The sequence below is a fragment of the Cordyceps fumosorosea genome (genome assembly GCF_001636725.1).
Source record: "Cordyceps fumosorosea ARSEF 2679 chromosome Unknown scaffold_26, whole genome shotgun sequence".
Taxonomy (NCBI): domain Eukaryota; kingdom Fungi; phylum Ascomycota; class Sordariomycetes; order Hypocreales; family Cordycipitaceae; genus Cordyceps; species Cordyceps fumosorosea.
The window spans coordinates 34546-50697 of NW_017387326.1; the positions used below are offsets into that span (position 1 = coordinate 34546).

General features: G+C 52.7%; 5 protein-coding genes across 5 annotated transcripts in view; 3 read left to right on the forward strand and 2 right to left on the reverse strand.

Moving 5' to 3' along the window:
- Positions 1-398: 398 nt before the first annotated feature.
- Positions 399-3158, forward strand: ISF_08006 (Transcription factor; the record flags this gene model as incomplete). Its single annotated transcript, XM_018851609.1, has 5 exons — positions 399-647; positions 771-1948; positions 1996-2114; positions 2163-2397; positions 2444-3158. The coding sequence occupies 5 exons, from the start codon at positions 399-401 to the stop codon at positions 3156-3158; spliced, it is 2496 nt and encodes an 831-aa protein (XP_018701095.1).
- A 1015-nt stretch (positions 3159-4173) lies between these two features.
- ISF_08007 (protein kinase domain-containing protein) lies at positions 4174-4704 on the forward strand (the record flags this gene model as incomplete). The annotated part of the gene is made up of 2 exons (XM_018851610.1): positions 4174-4502; positions 4656-4704. The coding sequence occupies 2 exons, from the start codon at positions 4174-4176 to the stop codon at positions 4702-4704; spliced, it is 378 nt and encodes a 125-aa protein (XP_018701096.1).
- A 724-nt stretch (positions 4705-5428) lies between these two features.
- On the reverse strand, positions 5429-6421 carry ISF_08008 (hypothetical protein; the record flags this gene model as incomplete). Its single annotated transcript, XM_018851611.1, has 1 exon — positions 5429-6421. The coding sequence occupies one exon, from the start codon at positions 6419-6421 to the stop codon at positions 5429-5431; it is 993 nt and encodes a 330-aa protein (XP_018701097.1).
- A 3150-nt stretch (positions 6422-9571) lies between these two features.
- ISF_08009 (hypothetical protein) lies at positions 9572-13122 on the forward strand (the record flags this gene model as incomplete). Its single annotated transcript, XM_018851612.1, has 5 exons — positions 9572-11010; positions 11087-11398; positions 11860-11932; positions 11990-12225; positions 12288-13122. The coding sequence occupies 5 exons, from the start codon at positions 9572-9574 to the stop codon at positions 13120-13122; spliced, it is 2895 nt and encodes a 964-aa protein (XP_018701098.1).
- Positions 13123-13797: 675 nt separating this feature from the next.
- The window catches only part of ISF_08010 (Protein kinase-like domain protein), a gene marked incomplete at both ends in the record, with an annotated part of 3728 nt that continues 1373 nt past the window's right edge, over positions 13798-16152 (reverse strand). Inside the window, 4 exons of the mRNA XM_018851613.1 lie at positions 13798-14241; positions 14343-14595; positions 14723-14780; positions 14830-15614. Of these exons, the coding sequence (XP_018701099.1) occupies positions 13798-14241; positions 14343-14595; positions 14723-14780; positions 14830-15614 (1540 nt within the window). The remainder of the gene's footprint in view (positions 14242-14342; positions 14596-14722; positions 14781-14829; positions 15615-16152) is intronic.

Sequence of the window (16152 nt, forward strand, 5' to 3'; positions counted from 1 at the left end):
CATCCGCCGACCGCCAATGCCTGACCACTTGTCGCGCGGCAATTGATTCCCTCGTCAATCGAACCCGCGATTGTGGTATATCCAACCTCTTCGTTGTGCTCTCGGTGCCTAGCGCTCGGATACGAGCTGCGATACTCTCATCGGCTAGCTGCCCGATCATCACCACATCGCTCTCGACTACATTCACCGATTCCTCTCGACGAAAATATTCTATAATCAGCGTGAGGCCTCTGGGCTGCCAATGCAAACGCTTTGTATCGACGTGCCATTTTACTGCGCTTCCACGGTCACGTCCGTTACCACCGGGTTTTCACAGTCTGCACGGCCCCCCCAACTACGGATTTTGCCCTTTCCTTTGTCTGCCGCGGTCGCCGGCATAATCGCGTCATTCTGCTCTGATGGATAACGAAAGTAGTGAGAGCACCCCGTCTGGCCCGAGCAAGCCATCCACCGGCAGCACGCCCCAAGGACGCTCCGACTCGGCATCTGCTGCTACACCCCAACCGCCGCCCTCCTCATCTTCGTCGCGACCAGTTGTTGCTGGCCCTTCATCTACTGCCCATAGCTCGCAAAACTCCAAACGACGTCGTGGTCTCGGTATTGTCACCCCAAATGCGTGCACGGAATGTCGCAAGAAGCGTGCTAAGGTATGTGCTGCTCAAACGCGCATCGCCCTCTTATACTCTCCACGACAACGTTGGTTGTTCGATTGCAGCCCATCTGCAAATTGCTCCTACGCGACAACTGTCCGCTAACATCATGCGCTCCAGTGCGACGGCAGCAAGCCATGTGGTCGCTGTAGGGCCCAAAAAGTCGACTGTGTCTACGAAATTCCCGTTCGCCAATCCAAAGAAAATCTACGAAGCGAAATTGAGCAGCTGCGACAGCGCCAACGGTCCAGCGATCAAGTATTTTCCGCCCTGGTTCGCTCTAATCTCTGGGAGGATGTTCTAGGCCGCTTGCGCGATGGCCATTCTGTCGACAGCATCTCCGACTGGCTTGGCAGCAACCTGGCGTCTGAGATTGACCCCGTCGGTTCGCGAAGCTCTGCTTTCCCCCAGCACCAAGCTGGGGATACCGGTATGGCAACTAGTGACGCACCCCGTCGCTCCATCATACCGGCGACAGACTACGGCCAAGGAGCCCAAGGACTAGCTTCCATGAGCCTCAGCCCCTCCCAGTCGCATGCGCCTTACCACGGTCACCCGAGACAATCCAGCCCCTGGCAATTTGCAGCGCATGAGCATGCGGCGGCCAAATCAACGAGAAGCGACTCTCTCGCTGATGCCCGAAGTATGGCTTCTGAACTTCATGGCCCACCCCAGACGCGCGTTGGATATTGGGCCGAAACCATGGAAAGTGATGCCAGCCACGAAAGTCAACTCCCACGCTTCCGTGGCCTCGAACAGGTGCTCTCACCACTTAGCGACCCTGAAATGCAGCGTAATTCCTCGGGTACCTGGACTGGCATTACAAGCGACGTCAATTTGGTTCACCATTTACTCGCCCTGTATTTTTGTTGGGAGTACCCTACCTTTGCTTCCCTGAGTAAGGAACATTTCCTCCGCGACTTCCAAGACGGCCGTCATCGATATTGCTCGCCCATTCTTGTCAACGCGTTGCTTGCGTTGGGCTGCCGCTTTTCAACGCAGCCGAAAACACGAGAATTTCCAAATGACCCATATACCTCTGGCGACCACTTTTTCAAGGAGGCCCTTCGGCTCCTGAACGCAGAGTCGGACCAGCATTCACTCACAGTCATCCAGGCCCTGGGCATCATGTCCATACGAGAGGCCAGCTGCGGTCGAGACTCGGAAAGTTGGTACTACTCTGGCCAGAGTATCAAGTTAGCCATTGAAATGGGTTTACATCTTTCTCCGGAGCGTGGTGAGCCTGACGAGCTGGCTGTGCAGTCGGCCACATTTTGGGGTGCCTTTGCGCTCGATCAGTAGGTTATTCAACACGAGACTCGTTTTCCTATCTAACCTGGCGCAGCGCTTGGTCGCTGGCTACAGGCTCCCTCCCGCAAAGCTCCTGTTTTGCCCGGCTGCCAATGAAGCCAGGCATTATTGCCGATATCGAATCCTCCTTATGGGTTCCCTACACAGACGATGGTAAGCAGCATCGCCCGCCTGATTTTGGACGATCGCTAACAAGCATAGGCGCGCCTCTGCAACGTTCCTGCGAACAACCGTCCAACGTCAGGTCCGTGTATAAATGCTTCTGTGAATTGAGCGAGCTCGTCCACCAATCACTTTACATGCTGCACTCTCCTGGGAAGCCGCTGACGGCTCGGGAGCTACTCGACGTTTACACTCAGTACCTCAACTGGTACGACAGGATACCCGGGTCGCTGCGTCTGGGCCACAACTTTACCCCAGCAGTTCTTTTTGCACAGTATGTGCTGGTTGCCCATTTTCCCATGCTGAGCTAACCCGTGTAGCATGTACTATCATTTTGCCATTCTACTCCTCTTCAGGCCCTTGATCAAGCTGCACATTGTTGGCTCCAAAGTCTCACCGCGTGACGTCTGCTCCCAAGCCGCCGACGCCATTCAAAATCTACTCAAGTCGTATTCACAGCTATACACACTACGGCGGACACCGTCCTTTGTCCCGTACTTTGTGCTCACATCAACGATAATGCACCTCGCAATTGGTGCTACCAGGCTCTCTTCCGGCTTGAGCGGCGCCTCGACCACGGACACCGATACCATGGGCGAGAGCGCCAAGATAAACCCCCGCGTATCCGACTCGCTGGCCCAAGGTATCGCGGACCTAGCTGAGATGGCGCCATGCCATCAATTTGCTGAGCAAGCCCTTAACATACTGCGGTTTCTCGCCAAGAAATGGAATATTGAGGTAGAATTCGGCGGCAGCAACAACCCCGTCCCCGATGACTACGAGAAGCTTCTCAAACCCTACACGAGCAGCCTGAACTTTTTCGCGCCCAATTTCACGGCTGAAGATTTCATCTGCCGTTGGGGAACGGCTAGTATTGTCGCCGACCCTAACCAACCATCCCCTAGCCCGGGGACGGGGCTACAGGCTGCTGTGGACGATATTGAAAACCCATTGTTTTGGCCTTTCCCCATGCAAGGGCGGCCGATGCTACCCTCTGGGAAGGAGCTCTTACAAGCTGGCTTTACTATGATTTAAGTGTAAAGGCACCGAACGCAACGCCGCGCAAAAGCGTCCGGCTGCAATTTATTGTTCAAACCGATGAAAATAATACTGATGAAAATAATACGTCTATTCTGAATATTCATCAACTTTTTAATGATTGTAAGAGGACATGATTGGAGTGTGCTACTGCCATGGAGCTGATGATGGACCTTGGGCAATGTTGCTCGTGGCTACCAGCAACACAAAGTTGCCCCCACCGATGTTAATACTGTCTTTTGTTGTTTGTATACGTCTCGAAAAGAAAACCATGCATTCGCATGTCTAGTCGTGGCTCTCTAAAAGAATTAATGGCGCCTTTGTTAAAACGGGCAAGAGGTCTCCTCAGTCGACGCCCCTTGCTTCCGTTGCAGTTTCCGACATCCGGCTTTGAGGTCATTCCCGCGTCTACGTTGCTCGAAAAGGAACGCTACGACGAGTTTAAGACCGGCAACTATTGTCCAGTCAGTATTGCCGATGTCTATGCCTCCAACACGTATCAAATACTCGGCAAGCTAGGTTTTGGATCAACCTCAACTATTTGGCTCGCCCGCAACCTTCGGTATGCCCTCCCTGACTTTGTAATTCGACATTCCATTACGACTGCTAAATCTCGCAACCATTAGCGATCGCGAAAAATGCCTTGAAAATATTAACGCGGAATCATGGTGACACATGCAAAAACGAGCTCCAGGTCTGCAAATCCATAGAAACTGCCAATTGTCGCCACCCTGGCCATACCATGCGTATGTTTGCCATTGAGCGCCACGGGGGACCGCACCAGTGCCTCGTCCAACCGCCGATGTGGGATAGCTGGAAAGACCTTCTCTACTGAAACCCAACAAGTGGCCGATTCTCTGTGGCTCTGTTAAAGGATGGTCTGCGGCATCTCTTCCTGGCACTCGACTACCTGCACACGGAGTGCAGGCTCGTCCACACAGGTAAAATGTCCACATTTCAGGTTCATCGGCTGCATTCTAACATGATATTGATAGATATTAAAGCAGACAACATGTTGCATGCGATCGCTGACACGGGGATCCTCGAGTCCTTTGGTAAAGAAGATATGGCGATACCCTCTCCTCCCAAGTATGTCGACGGCGCTCCTGTTTACAAGTCTAGGCATTTCGGCTTGCCGGATGATTTTGGCAGGATTGTGCTGAGCAACTTCGGAGAAATGGTGCAAGGAGACGTGAAACGAAAGCACAACGCGCAGCCGGATGTGTATAGATCACCCGAGGTGACGCTGAAGGCTGCGTGGAGCTACCCGATCGATACATGGAACGTCGGAGCTATGATGTGTCTCTTGATCCCTAAAAGGACACTTTTTGCCGCGAGTAGGTGAGTGGGTCTGCTAACTAATAAAGCCATCCACAGATCTGGGATGTATTTGAGGGCGGGCACCTATTCCACGGCATCGATCCTAGCCCCGAAAAGGGGTACACCCCGTCTACAGCCACACTAAGCTTTGCGATCAAAAAAACTAACTTGTAGGTCGCTGTTCTATCTCAAAGGTCCTGTGCTTTCTCTCCGAACGCTTTAGTCTGATAGTATAGTACCTCTTTCTTCTCATTCTCGCGACACTGAATGTCCACTGAACCGCCTGCACGTTACGCAAGTTCGGGGGGAACGTAACGTCTAAAGACATTTTGGCTTTTATTGGCCCGCACCAAGCCAATATGAACCGAACCTACATGAACGCGGGGTACAGTACAGATGTTGATAGTGGGCTGTTCTGCGCTTTTGGTATGCAGTGGCGCCCGAGACTTAATCAACCACATCTCATTCAAGTCATCACCAGACAGGGCGGCTTGATGCGCCTACGCTTGACGCAAGACGTCGTGGAAGTAACCTAGTAGTAATTCCAGCAGAGACGCTGACAGAGCCGGCAGGCAAGAAGCAAGCATGTCCTTGCGCCGGCAAGGCCTGACAGCCTAAGTCATTATTATGCCTGAATTACGAAAGAACAGACTACAGTTCTTAACTCAAGTCTCGATGTTTGCCACATATACTATACATGCGGTGTTTCCCGAGCCGGTGGGTTGCGCATGGTTATCCAGCAACCCTACCAGCCAATGCGACAACCCGAATTTTGAGAGCAAGCATTCTGCGAGTTGACAAAAAGATATCCTTTATACTAAAATGTACACTATTCTTGCTATTTTAACACAGGTTCCAGCCCTTTCATAATTTCCCAATGCCGCACCTTTCCAGAGTCGTACCAGCCGCTATATGCTTTTCCAGGGCCCGGGTCTCGCCGCTTTCATCTATTTCTCTTCCTCAGGCTTAGCAGTCTCGGCGGGTTCCCCCGCTGAGGAAGTGGGCTCGGCACCTTCGGCCGGAGTGGTTCCTGACTCGGCAGCGCCACTCTCAGTCCCTTCCTCGCCGGGCATGGCCTCCTCGCCGGGCATGGCCTCCTCGTCGGGCTTGGGCTCTTCCTCGCCGTTGGGCTCGGGCTTGGCCTCGCCGTCGGGCTCAGTCTCTTCCTCGCCGCCGGGCGCGGGCTTGGCCTCGTCGCCGGGCTCGGGCTTTTCCTCGCCTGCGCCTTCACCTTCACCTTCACCTTCACCTTCACCTTCACCTTCACCTTCACCTTCACCTTCACCTTTTCCGCCGGGCTCGGGCTTGGCCTCGCCGCCGGGCTCGGGCTTGGCCTCGCCGCCGGGCTCGGGCTTGGCCTCGCCGCCGGGCTCGGGCTTGGCCTCGCCGCCGGGCTCGGGCTTGGCCTCGCCGCCGGGCTCGGGCTTGGCCTCGCCGCCGGGCTCGGGCTTGGCCTCGCCGCCGGGCTCGGGCTTGGCCTCGCCGCCGGGCTCGGGCTTGGCCTCGCCGCCGGGCTCGGGCTTGGCCTCGCCGCCGGGCTCGGGCTTGGCCTCGCCGCCGGGCTCGGGCTTTTCCTCGCCTGCGCCTTCACCTTCACCTTCACCTTCACCGCCGGGCTCAGGCTTTTCCTCGCCTGCGCCTTCACCTTTTCCTCCTTCGCCGCCTGCGTTGCAAGCTGCCAGCAGACCCTTGATGTCCAACTTTTCGAGGATCTCCTCCAGCGGGCCCTTGAAGATGTCTCCCAGATTTTCGGCGAGAACCTTGACGTTGGCAGCATTGGCGGCCTTGTCTTGAAGTGGTCTCAATGTCATGGCGTGAAGGAGCAGGGCCAGGCCTTCATCGGATGCCCCTTGAAAAGAGGCGGCTCGACCGGCGATCGCGGCGGGGGCGGCAGCCGTCACACCAGCATAACAGGCTCCAATGATGAAAGACGTCTTCATGTTGTCGGGATTGCACTTTTCGTTGTAAGTCTGTTGAGTGTTAATACTGCAGCTGATCTTTTGTAATCGATATGGAACTTACCAAGATGAATCCCGAGTCTTGTATATGTGTGATGTGTCTTTCGGTATGTTGTAGTGTCTTGTTGTCAATGGTGAGTGGATGGTTTATGCACTCTCACTCTCTCGGGGGAATGCTTCCTCTTTAAGGATTTGCAGTTGCTTAAGATGTGAGTGCTAAACATAGCCATAGGGCAGCTTGTCCCTACGATCCGAGGCGTGCAGTTGATACCTGCGTTTCAGACGCATACACGCCTGAGTGTGACTAGCCCCTGTGCACATTACTAGTTGCCGCTTTCTTCTGAATAGTTTAACATATTCCAAATTCTAATTTCTTCTCCACTGGCCCGAGTCGATCAATTTTAGACATGTAACACGGAAAGCCGTCGGAAGCTCCCGAGCTAGTATCTCCTAATACTGGCTGTTGTCCAGGGCAATTCAGTCCCATGTACGGTTACAAGACTATGAAGATACTGTTCTCTTGGCAAGTAAAGAGTTGAATCAATACAGAGCAAGAGAGACTTTCTTCTATTTTATTGTTATTTCCTTGCTACAAAAAGAGTCCAGTTCACTCTGCTCTTTAATATTCTATAAATAGTATAACTAATCTAGTTTTTTTATTTTAAGTCTAAACTAGAAATAAGCTTCTTACAAAGTCAGTGTACTAGTTGACAACATAAGCAAACGTTGTATCACAACACATAAACATGGGAAGCGGCCTGGTTTCACTGTGGGTTCGGGTAGGGTCTTTCCCGTTGGTCTGAGCACCTGCATGAGTCCAGAATGTAAATGTTACTGCTGTGATAAAGTCGACGATATACACTATTACCCCGCGGAATTGTCTATAGTTGAATCGACTAAGTGCCACTGAAACCCTGTCGTGTGGCGTCGTCGCTCTCCGCGAGAACACATACCTTGGCTCAAGTGGCTTGCTTAACTTAACTTTGCGCCTCACGGGGGTTCAAACAACAAAGGATAAAAAAAGACAAGTCGGGGAGGAGAGTTCTTTTTACCAAATTTCAAGACCTGACGAATAATGCCTCGCACGGAATGCACGCATTGTCCAGTTTTAGTGGCTTCAGAAGGTGTGCCAGTTGTCCGCCAAACGCTAACATGAACGTTTCGACAAAGCGCAGAGGCAAAGATTCCAAAAGTCAGGCAGAAACAGTTAAAGCGCATAAAAACAACATGCCAGGTTTAGGCCTGCTCCAATGAACTATAGAATTTTATCTCCAGGTTCCAGGCTCTCACATGGAGTCTCGCGCCCGCTTTCCACAGCCGTCGAGTCGTGGGGTTGGCCCCAGTCCGAGTCTGTGACAACTTCTCCCACGACTTTGAAACGACAACGATACATTTTGACTTGCACTCAAATCAGACTCACAACTGCATTGTATGACTGACCAACAGGAAAGATCGACTCCAACTCCGTCTTTGTAACGCATTGCTTTCTCCTCGCACAACTCAGTCAGGATGGGGGCCAGAATGCCGCGAGTCAGCCAACTCGCAATCCAACCAGCAAGCGCGCTTGAGGGTTGACTGACACTCGTACGAGACCATGGTGAGATCTACAAGGCGCTCTATTATACCTCAACTATTAAGTTGTCCCGAGTCACAAGATAAATTCGCGATTACTAACACTGTTTTGAAGCTGCCACCATTGGCTTCAACAGTTGATCTTGTTGTTGAACATTGTTGGCAACTGCGGGCGAAGCATGGGATCGACGTGAAAGAGGGCTGGAAGCCGTCCTTCCCGCGTGAGAATTCATCCAAGGCTAAGGCTATTTGGCGCATGATTAATGCCTCTGCTTCAAAGCATAACTTCCTCCTTTTCTATCTACCATTCCCTGCAGCTTTCTAAGTTGCTTTTTATTTGCATGCAGGTTGCACGCCCTGTTAACCGACACTGCAACAAGACGCTGTTGTCCTGGTGTTAAGCACAACGAATGAGGTCCAATATTATGTGAAATATGGTAATTAAATTAATACTCGGTATTTATCTGTCTCTGTGACTTTTCCATCGTCGGTCGTCTCTTGCCCTCGTTGGTTCTTACTGGTGGCGTATCGCCTTGCTGCCAGAAACGGTTGCGAGAAGACTAAGCCAGCTATTTAATATCAGTAGTATTATTTACGGGTACTCCATTTAGAATGTAGTTCATAATAGGAGAGTTTTTCTTTGTTTGCAAAACGCTTGTCCTTTGCTCATCCACGGGTCTTTTGAGCAAGTCTCTCTCATCGGCCACTCAGCAGATGTTGGCACTTGCCTTGCTGTTTCGCCGGGTCGGAGTTACCCGAGACTAGTAACCAGGTCATTTCAGGCCACCCGCCAGAGCCAATGTTGAGATGGATAAATAAAAAAAGATAGTTGGAGATGACAACTGTTCAATCTGTGTTAATTATTGGCGGCATCAGCTATACCGACGGCACGAAATAGAATTACTGCGAGGTATGCTGAAGTACAGCTAGCGCATGAGTACGATACACCGCGTACATGTGTGTGTCAAGCGCATAAAATAACAAGTTATGCAGTAAGCATACGTACGATACAAGAATGATAATAGATGACTATCCTAGCTGCGATGCTAATCACGTCGACCTCTGACCATCGTCCTCTATGACATTTGTTGCCCGGCGAACTGGCAGGATGCGAGCTCCCGGGTAAGCTGCACTGGGCAGTCGCAAGTTTGTGCACAATTTGCCATACAAATTCCCTACAAATCGTACGAAACCTTTAGCAGGACATGGTAAGTTAAGTGGTAAGTAGGTGAAACTACATGGAGGAACAACTCATTCGGGGTCTTCACAATTTCCCGTCGCTCAACTTGTAGACGTACGCTTTTTCTTGGCAAACCATATCAATAAGTAGAAACAATTCGAGATGCGGTTGAAATTAACCAGGCTGGCTTGGCCAACAAGTGCAACAAGTTACGTTAGTTAGTTAGAACTACCCACCTACATACAATTAACGTCAATCAACTGCCAACAAAAAATCTCGGCGGTGCCGACATTTCTTCAACGTACCAACAACTCTGGTTGCTCCGAGCATAGCATTGACCGCCATCACCGTTTTTCTCAGCTCGGCTACAGCGAGCGACCATGGACGGTTTTCTCGACTGGGTCTCGGGCACAGGCCCGTCGCCGTTTGCTGGTATCTTTGGCCAAGGGTTGGCCCAGCGAAGCAACACCCCCTCTGGTGCCTACGACCAAATTCTGACCCAGGACACGTCGGCAGCTGAGCAGAATAACAGGCTATGGGCGGTTGATCGCATCCTAGAGGTACAGACTGTGCCTCATTTTCTCGAGTTTGCCATCACTGGAGAGCTGCTGTCAGGCGGGAGAACGTCGCTGCCTCTTTTGGGGGACAACTTTGAGTATATCCAGGTTCCCATGTCGGAATGGGCGCCAGCTCCATACAGCCGCCATGAAATATCCACCATGGAAGCTATAATGCAAAGCATCGGTTCGACTGAAGATTCCAGCCGTCTTGTGCCCATCACAAAGGAGCTGCTCGCCATGAAGGCGAGGGTGTGGGAGGGCATCATGCCCCTCTCGGAAAGGAGATGGACCGAGCTGGACCTTGATTCACCTACCCGATTTCACGAAGCTTGCCAATTCATATCCGCCGTCACCAATGTTTTCCACTATCTCAATATACCGGGCATCAAGGTCAATCTACGAGAAACCTACAACCTGATTTGGGGCCATCTCGACACGTTCGACAAGGCTTTGCACGCGCTGGGAGCAGACAAGACAGATGCCGATTTTTCCATGGCAGCTCTCTGGCATGAATATATTGAGGATCATTTTGATTCCATTTCTACGAGCTCGCATCGCTGGGTCATTGAGCATATTCAACGTCTGCGAGCCCCGATACTACAACTCCTTTCCCAGAACCCCAATATAGGCCACCTTGAAGAGGATGACACTTATGGGGCGAGTCTGGCAGATTTGATCCACGATCTGCACGAAGGTGCTGCCCAAGCAGACAGCGGCATATTTCTCCAAACGGATGGCTTTCACGGTGCAGCAGAGGCCTCGCAGGACAACGTACCTGGCAATGCATCCTACCGCTACCGCGAGCAGCCCATCAGTTTCTCCGCCAGCACAGAGAAGCGCAAGGCTGACTACTACTTTCGCGTGAGATACCTGTCGCACATGGAGCTATTCAAGATGGAAAACCTACTCGAAAACTCGGAAAACAGTGTCCGAGGCAATGCCAAGGATCAGATACAGGCTGAGATGCAAGCGCGCCAAGAGCTGCGTGGCAGCGACACCAGAATGGATGAGCCGCCGCGCTGGGTAGCACAAGCGCGTAGGCATTTGAGTGAGGGAGGTTCTTTGCAATGGGGCTTTATTGGCTTCCGAACAAGTCACGACCACAGCGATGCGGACTGGGAGCAGTTCAAGGCCAATTTCGAGGCAGACATCTCGGACTGGGGCAGCGAGCTGGGCGACGTTGACGATCTCAGGGCTGTGAGCAAGGTGCAGTGGCGAGATGCCGAGGGCGCAATTGACGGCATACCAGCCGCCGAAAAGTAAGTAGATACTTCAGCCAGCATTGCTTCATCTGTTACACCTGGGGCCGTTCCGACGCTAACAAACCGTGCGCAGGGAATTTGCAGCCCTGAACACAGACGAGGAGCTCATGGAACAATTCCACGACGACATCTTTCTCATCGCAGACAAGGTAGCGATAGACTCGTACATCGGCCCCAATGCGATGTCCGGCCACATTCTCGCAGTAGAGGCAGGTTTCGATGTCAACCATCAGGATCCAGAGCGTGTAGTCGAGTCTCCAGGCTACCAGGGATGGCTGCGCTTGCCAGGCAGTCTGCTATGGGATGACCTTGGGGCTGTCATGCTGATGCAAACGCAGCACCTGATGGAATTGTGGCCTCTGGCCGAGGACGATGCTGCAAAGGTGTATCGTCACCCGCTTGGGCCAGTCCGCGGCTAGCCAACCTGGGGCCACCGACGGGGAGTATGTAGGAGCTTTTGATGATAAATAGAGGAAAAATAGAGAGACAGCCCTTGTTTCTTTTGTTTTTTTTTTGGCAATAATAATAATAATTAGGATGTTACAGTAACTAGTTAATGTAATGGTTGAGCCGCCTTGACCGCCTTCCCGTTTCTACTCCACCGTTCTTGACCTCCCCGCCACGCCGCAAAATGTGGCAAGCTGAGCGTACTACCCTGTCTGCCTGTTCGTTCCAGCTTCAACAAGCTTGTGCCCACATCACCACCCTCCCAAAGCTGGGCCAAACATCTGGCGCAAGCTTTTTTCTCACTTCACTTCCTTTTCTTACCTTCCTTCTCACACTTTTTTTCTGTTTCCCGACTCCACTCCTTCCACTCCACGCTTTGCGCAGCTTCCACTCTAATAGCGGCGTCTCCGCACCGACGGGCAGAGCGCTGCCTGACATTCAGTTCAACATGGTCCCCTTTTGGCCATGGGGTGTACGCCGCTCCCATTCTTTGTGCTTGTACATTTGCGCAGAATTCTGACTCCTATAGGCCGACAATACCTCGCCCGCCTCGTTCGAGAAGACCCTGTCGGCACTCTCCTCCAAGATCACCACCACCCAAACCACCCTCGACAAGACCCGTGCCAGCGCGCGTCGCGTTAAAGTTCTGCTTGTGCTCTACCTCGGCTTTGCATATCTCGTCTATGCCATAGTGCAGCTTGTCGTCGTCAAGTACTGGAACATGGGTGCCCTCGAGTGGGCAGGCATGGCCGGAGTCCCCCTCTTGTGAAGCAGCCTCCCCGTCGCTCTCACTCGCGATGAGAAGCTAACCGTGGCTCTCTGAATAGCATCGTTCTCGTCCGAAAGCTCTCGGGCGCCTACTTTAGCTTTCGTACCGACTCCCTAAGCAGGCGCTTAAAGACCCAACAAGAAGAGCGCGCCAAGACGATTCAGAAACTCAAAGACGCTACAAAGTACGACTCCACCATGGAGCTCATCGAAAAGTACGGGGGCGAGAAGAAGAAAGAAGTCGCACGCTCCGAAACCAAGGACGGCGAGCAATCTCACCAGCCCACGCCGCATGCCGGTGCTCCGAATCGAACACGTCTCCCTCCCCCTCCGACCGCCAACATACCAAATCGAGGCCCTCCTGCCGGGGTTTCTGATTCCGGTCCATCTTCCGTGGATTCCAGCGCCCTCGAGCCCGGAGCTGAATTTGCGCCAAATGCTTTCTCCCATTCGGCGCCGCCGCAGCCACAGCCTCAAGTTGCTCACTACACCCCTGGCCCACCAGAGACGCACTGGTACGATCGCATCTTTGATGTCCTCCTCGGCGAGGACGAGACGCTCCCCAAAAACCGCATCGTACTCCTCTGCCACTCATGTCGACTCGTGAATGGTCAGGCGCCACCAGGCACGCGCAGCCTTTCCGAGCTGGGTGTATGGCGCTGCGCGGCCTGCCATGCGACCAATGGCGCCGTCGACGAGGGTAAGCGCATCGTGGACGAGGTGCTCGCGTCTGCTCAGCAGGGCTCCGAAGGAAGCCACGCGAAAGTAGATGCTGCGAGCCAACAAGATGACAAGCCAGTAGATCTCGGTGATATCGGGGAGAAAGAATCCGCGGCAACTGGCGTTGAGAAGCCCGACGGCGCAACGACCAAGAGACGAGCCAAGGGTAAATGAGCCCCTCACCTTTCCTTTCTTCTATTTTCCCTCGTTTTTTTTTTGTATTCGTTCTTTACGACAATTGCACGGACATAGCACTGTATCTAGCTTTTTCCTTTTCCTTCTTTTAGCCAAGTTTGCGCCAAGGACCAGGGGCATGGCTGTATGATAGCAAGAAAACTGAATCTCAAACGCGGCAAGGGGGCGCGCGATTAAGTTGGCGTTCACGTCGGTAGACTGCTTCATCAGATTCTCGGCAGACTGTCTCATCAAATTCTCAACATATGGATATTGCATCCTCCCATTATAGTTTCCACTCCCATCAACTCCTGTTTCGCGGCACCACTATCGTTCAAAGTCATGTACCACCAAACCTTGCACGCACACAGTCAGTGCAAGACATGTCTCTATAACATCAACTCATCTATAACATAAACTCATTTCCGCATCACATCTATACCGTATACATGACTCCTACACAGACTCGCACTGCCGCAAAGGTCTCGCTCGTCTCCGATTGTACCGCTGCATCCATGTCACATCATTCCACGCACGCAATAAATAATTCGGTCAATCTTTCGGACAGCAGAATGAGGCAGCCCCTCAACATGAATAATGAATAAGGCATCAAATGGCATCAAAAAGCATCAAAAAGCGTCTAAAGGCGTCTAAAAGGCATCAAAAATTCGATTGTCATGCTGCTCGTTTCCTCGACTGCGTAGACCAGCCCTCTATATCTTCGCCTCTGCTACCAACTTTCAGCCCATCGACTTTGATGCCTTTCATGCCAGGTGTATCCTCCAGCCAGCCATGGGCAGCCATTCCGCCTGCGTTGGCACGCTTATCCGGAATCAGCTCAAGCATGGGTGTCAAGAACGCCGAGATGCGTTTGGCCTCATCCTCTTTGAAATGGTATTTTTCGCGCAGCACGTCGGGGAGAGCCCAGTGGCGCAGGCGATGGATATTGCGCAGCTCGCCGCGACGGTTAAAGATTTCTTGTGACCACTTTCCGGTGAGGCATGTTCGAGGAAAGGGGCCGAGCAGCTCGATAATTTGCGCAACGTGATCGTCGTCTTTACCATATTTGGTGCCGGACTGGGGATCAAACAGGTAGTCGCCAGTGATGAGCTCAAAGATCTAAAAAGTCAGCGTGGATCCAGGCCAACTTGATAACACCGATTGATGATGGGTCGACCGCAAAAGAATTTGACCAAGCTCTATGGGACCGCAGGACTTACCATAGCCGCCATACTCCAGACGTCGGTACTAGCTCCCCATTTGCCGCCGAGGATGACCTCGGGGGACCTATACTGTCGGGTCTGGATGTCGTCTGTGAAGTGATGATTAACCCAGCAAGCGTTGCCGAGGTCTGCAATCTTGACGCTAATAATGTCTGCGGCATGTGCGTCCTCAGCCTTGCGCTTCTCGCCAGTGGCAGCCGTGGGAGACTTGTCGAGGGAAATACTCGAGACTTCGCGAGTAAGCATATCACTGACTTGGTTAGCAATTGAATACGTGGAATGGTGCGACGACATCTGCGTGCAACAGCATCTGCCGTCCCCCAATGGTCTGCTTGCGAATCCTTTGCTGTCGGGTGCCCGAGTGAATGTTCACTTACGCAGTCTTGTCGCTTTGCGATTTGTCGCCCTTGGGGGAAGGGTCTTTGCTCTTGGAGTCTAGAATGGTCAGTGACGGTTGACGAGAGATGGACTAGAGAAGGCGTACCATCTAGCATCTCGCCCAAGCTGGCCTGCGAGGTGACGGATGGAAAGAGATTTGAGTGATTGAATGATGAGTTGAGAGGCGAGGGCAGAGGCTGGCTACCAGTGATGAGAGTCCTTCGGCGGCGGCGACCATTTCGATTATTTTCCTTGTCGCCAGTGTCGGTCTTGACAACCCTTTTTACAATTTGCTCAACATCGCCGATTTCAATCAAGACATTTTCGGGCTTGAGATCGGTGTGGATGATGCCACATTGGCGGTGGAGATAGTCGAGGCCGAGCAAAACTTGCTTTGTGATTTGCTTGACGAGGGGCATGGGGATGCCGCGGTGATTCCAGCGCTTAATCAAACCCAAGAGATTCTCTCCGAGGACCTCAAAGACCATGCATACGTGGGTACCGTTGGGGCCTTTGTGCTCAAAGGAGTCGAGCAGGCTGACGACATGCTTGCGGCCGGGATGGTCAGGTTGGGCCTGGACGATGCGGTTGAGAAGTTTAATCTCGTCGATGGCGGTCTCGGTGTAGTGGGCGGCGGAGCGAACGACCTTGAGGGCAACATGCTTGCCGGAATTGTTGTCGCGGGAGAGCCAGACGGTGGAAAAGTGACCCCATCCGAGCTTACGGACAACGGTGTACTTGCCATCCTTGAAATTCTCGCCGACCTGGACGGGATGGTAGCCGCCCTTGCAATAGTCTTCGGAATCTTCTTCATCGGCGGTATTCTCGGCGGGCTCATCGGCGGAAGAGGACGAGGGCGAACCGGTGACGGCGGAGGCGAGCTGTTGAGTTCTGCATCAAGAGGATGGGAGGTTAGCAAGATTTGTTTCGGCAGAGTGATGATGGTGATGTTGTTGACAAGTGCGGTTCAGAAGGCGGGGGGAACGGCGATGAAAAGAGACAAGATAATGCAGCGAAATGACATGAAGAGGGCAATAAAGGCATTGTAGGAGAATGGTGATGAGGAAGCGACAAGCAGGAAGGGTGAAACAAGGAAGAAATAGCGGCGATGGGATGGCAAGAGAATAGCGGGCGGAAATGGTGTGTCGCGAGGGTGAGCGAGGGCTAACGATGGATGGGCTTGGTAACAGCGGTGATGGTGGCGGGGGTTCGGTCAGCGGTGGGAGGGGTGCAACCTTGACTTGATAAAGGTGCTCATCTTGTCAACATTGCGCAGCTCCGAGCGGGCAAGGAAGAGAAGGAGGGCGCGATGGAAGGGAGGCGGTGGGAGAAGAATTGGGGCGAGAGCGAGACAGCGATGATGAAGATCAAAGAAAGGCAGAGTTGGAGTCTTGTCGAGTCGGGTTGCGCGCTGCAGGAGGGGGGGGGG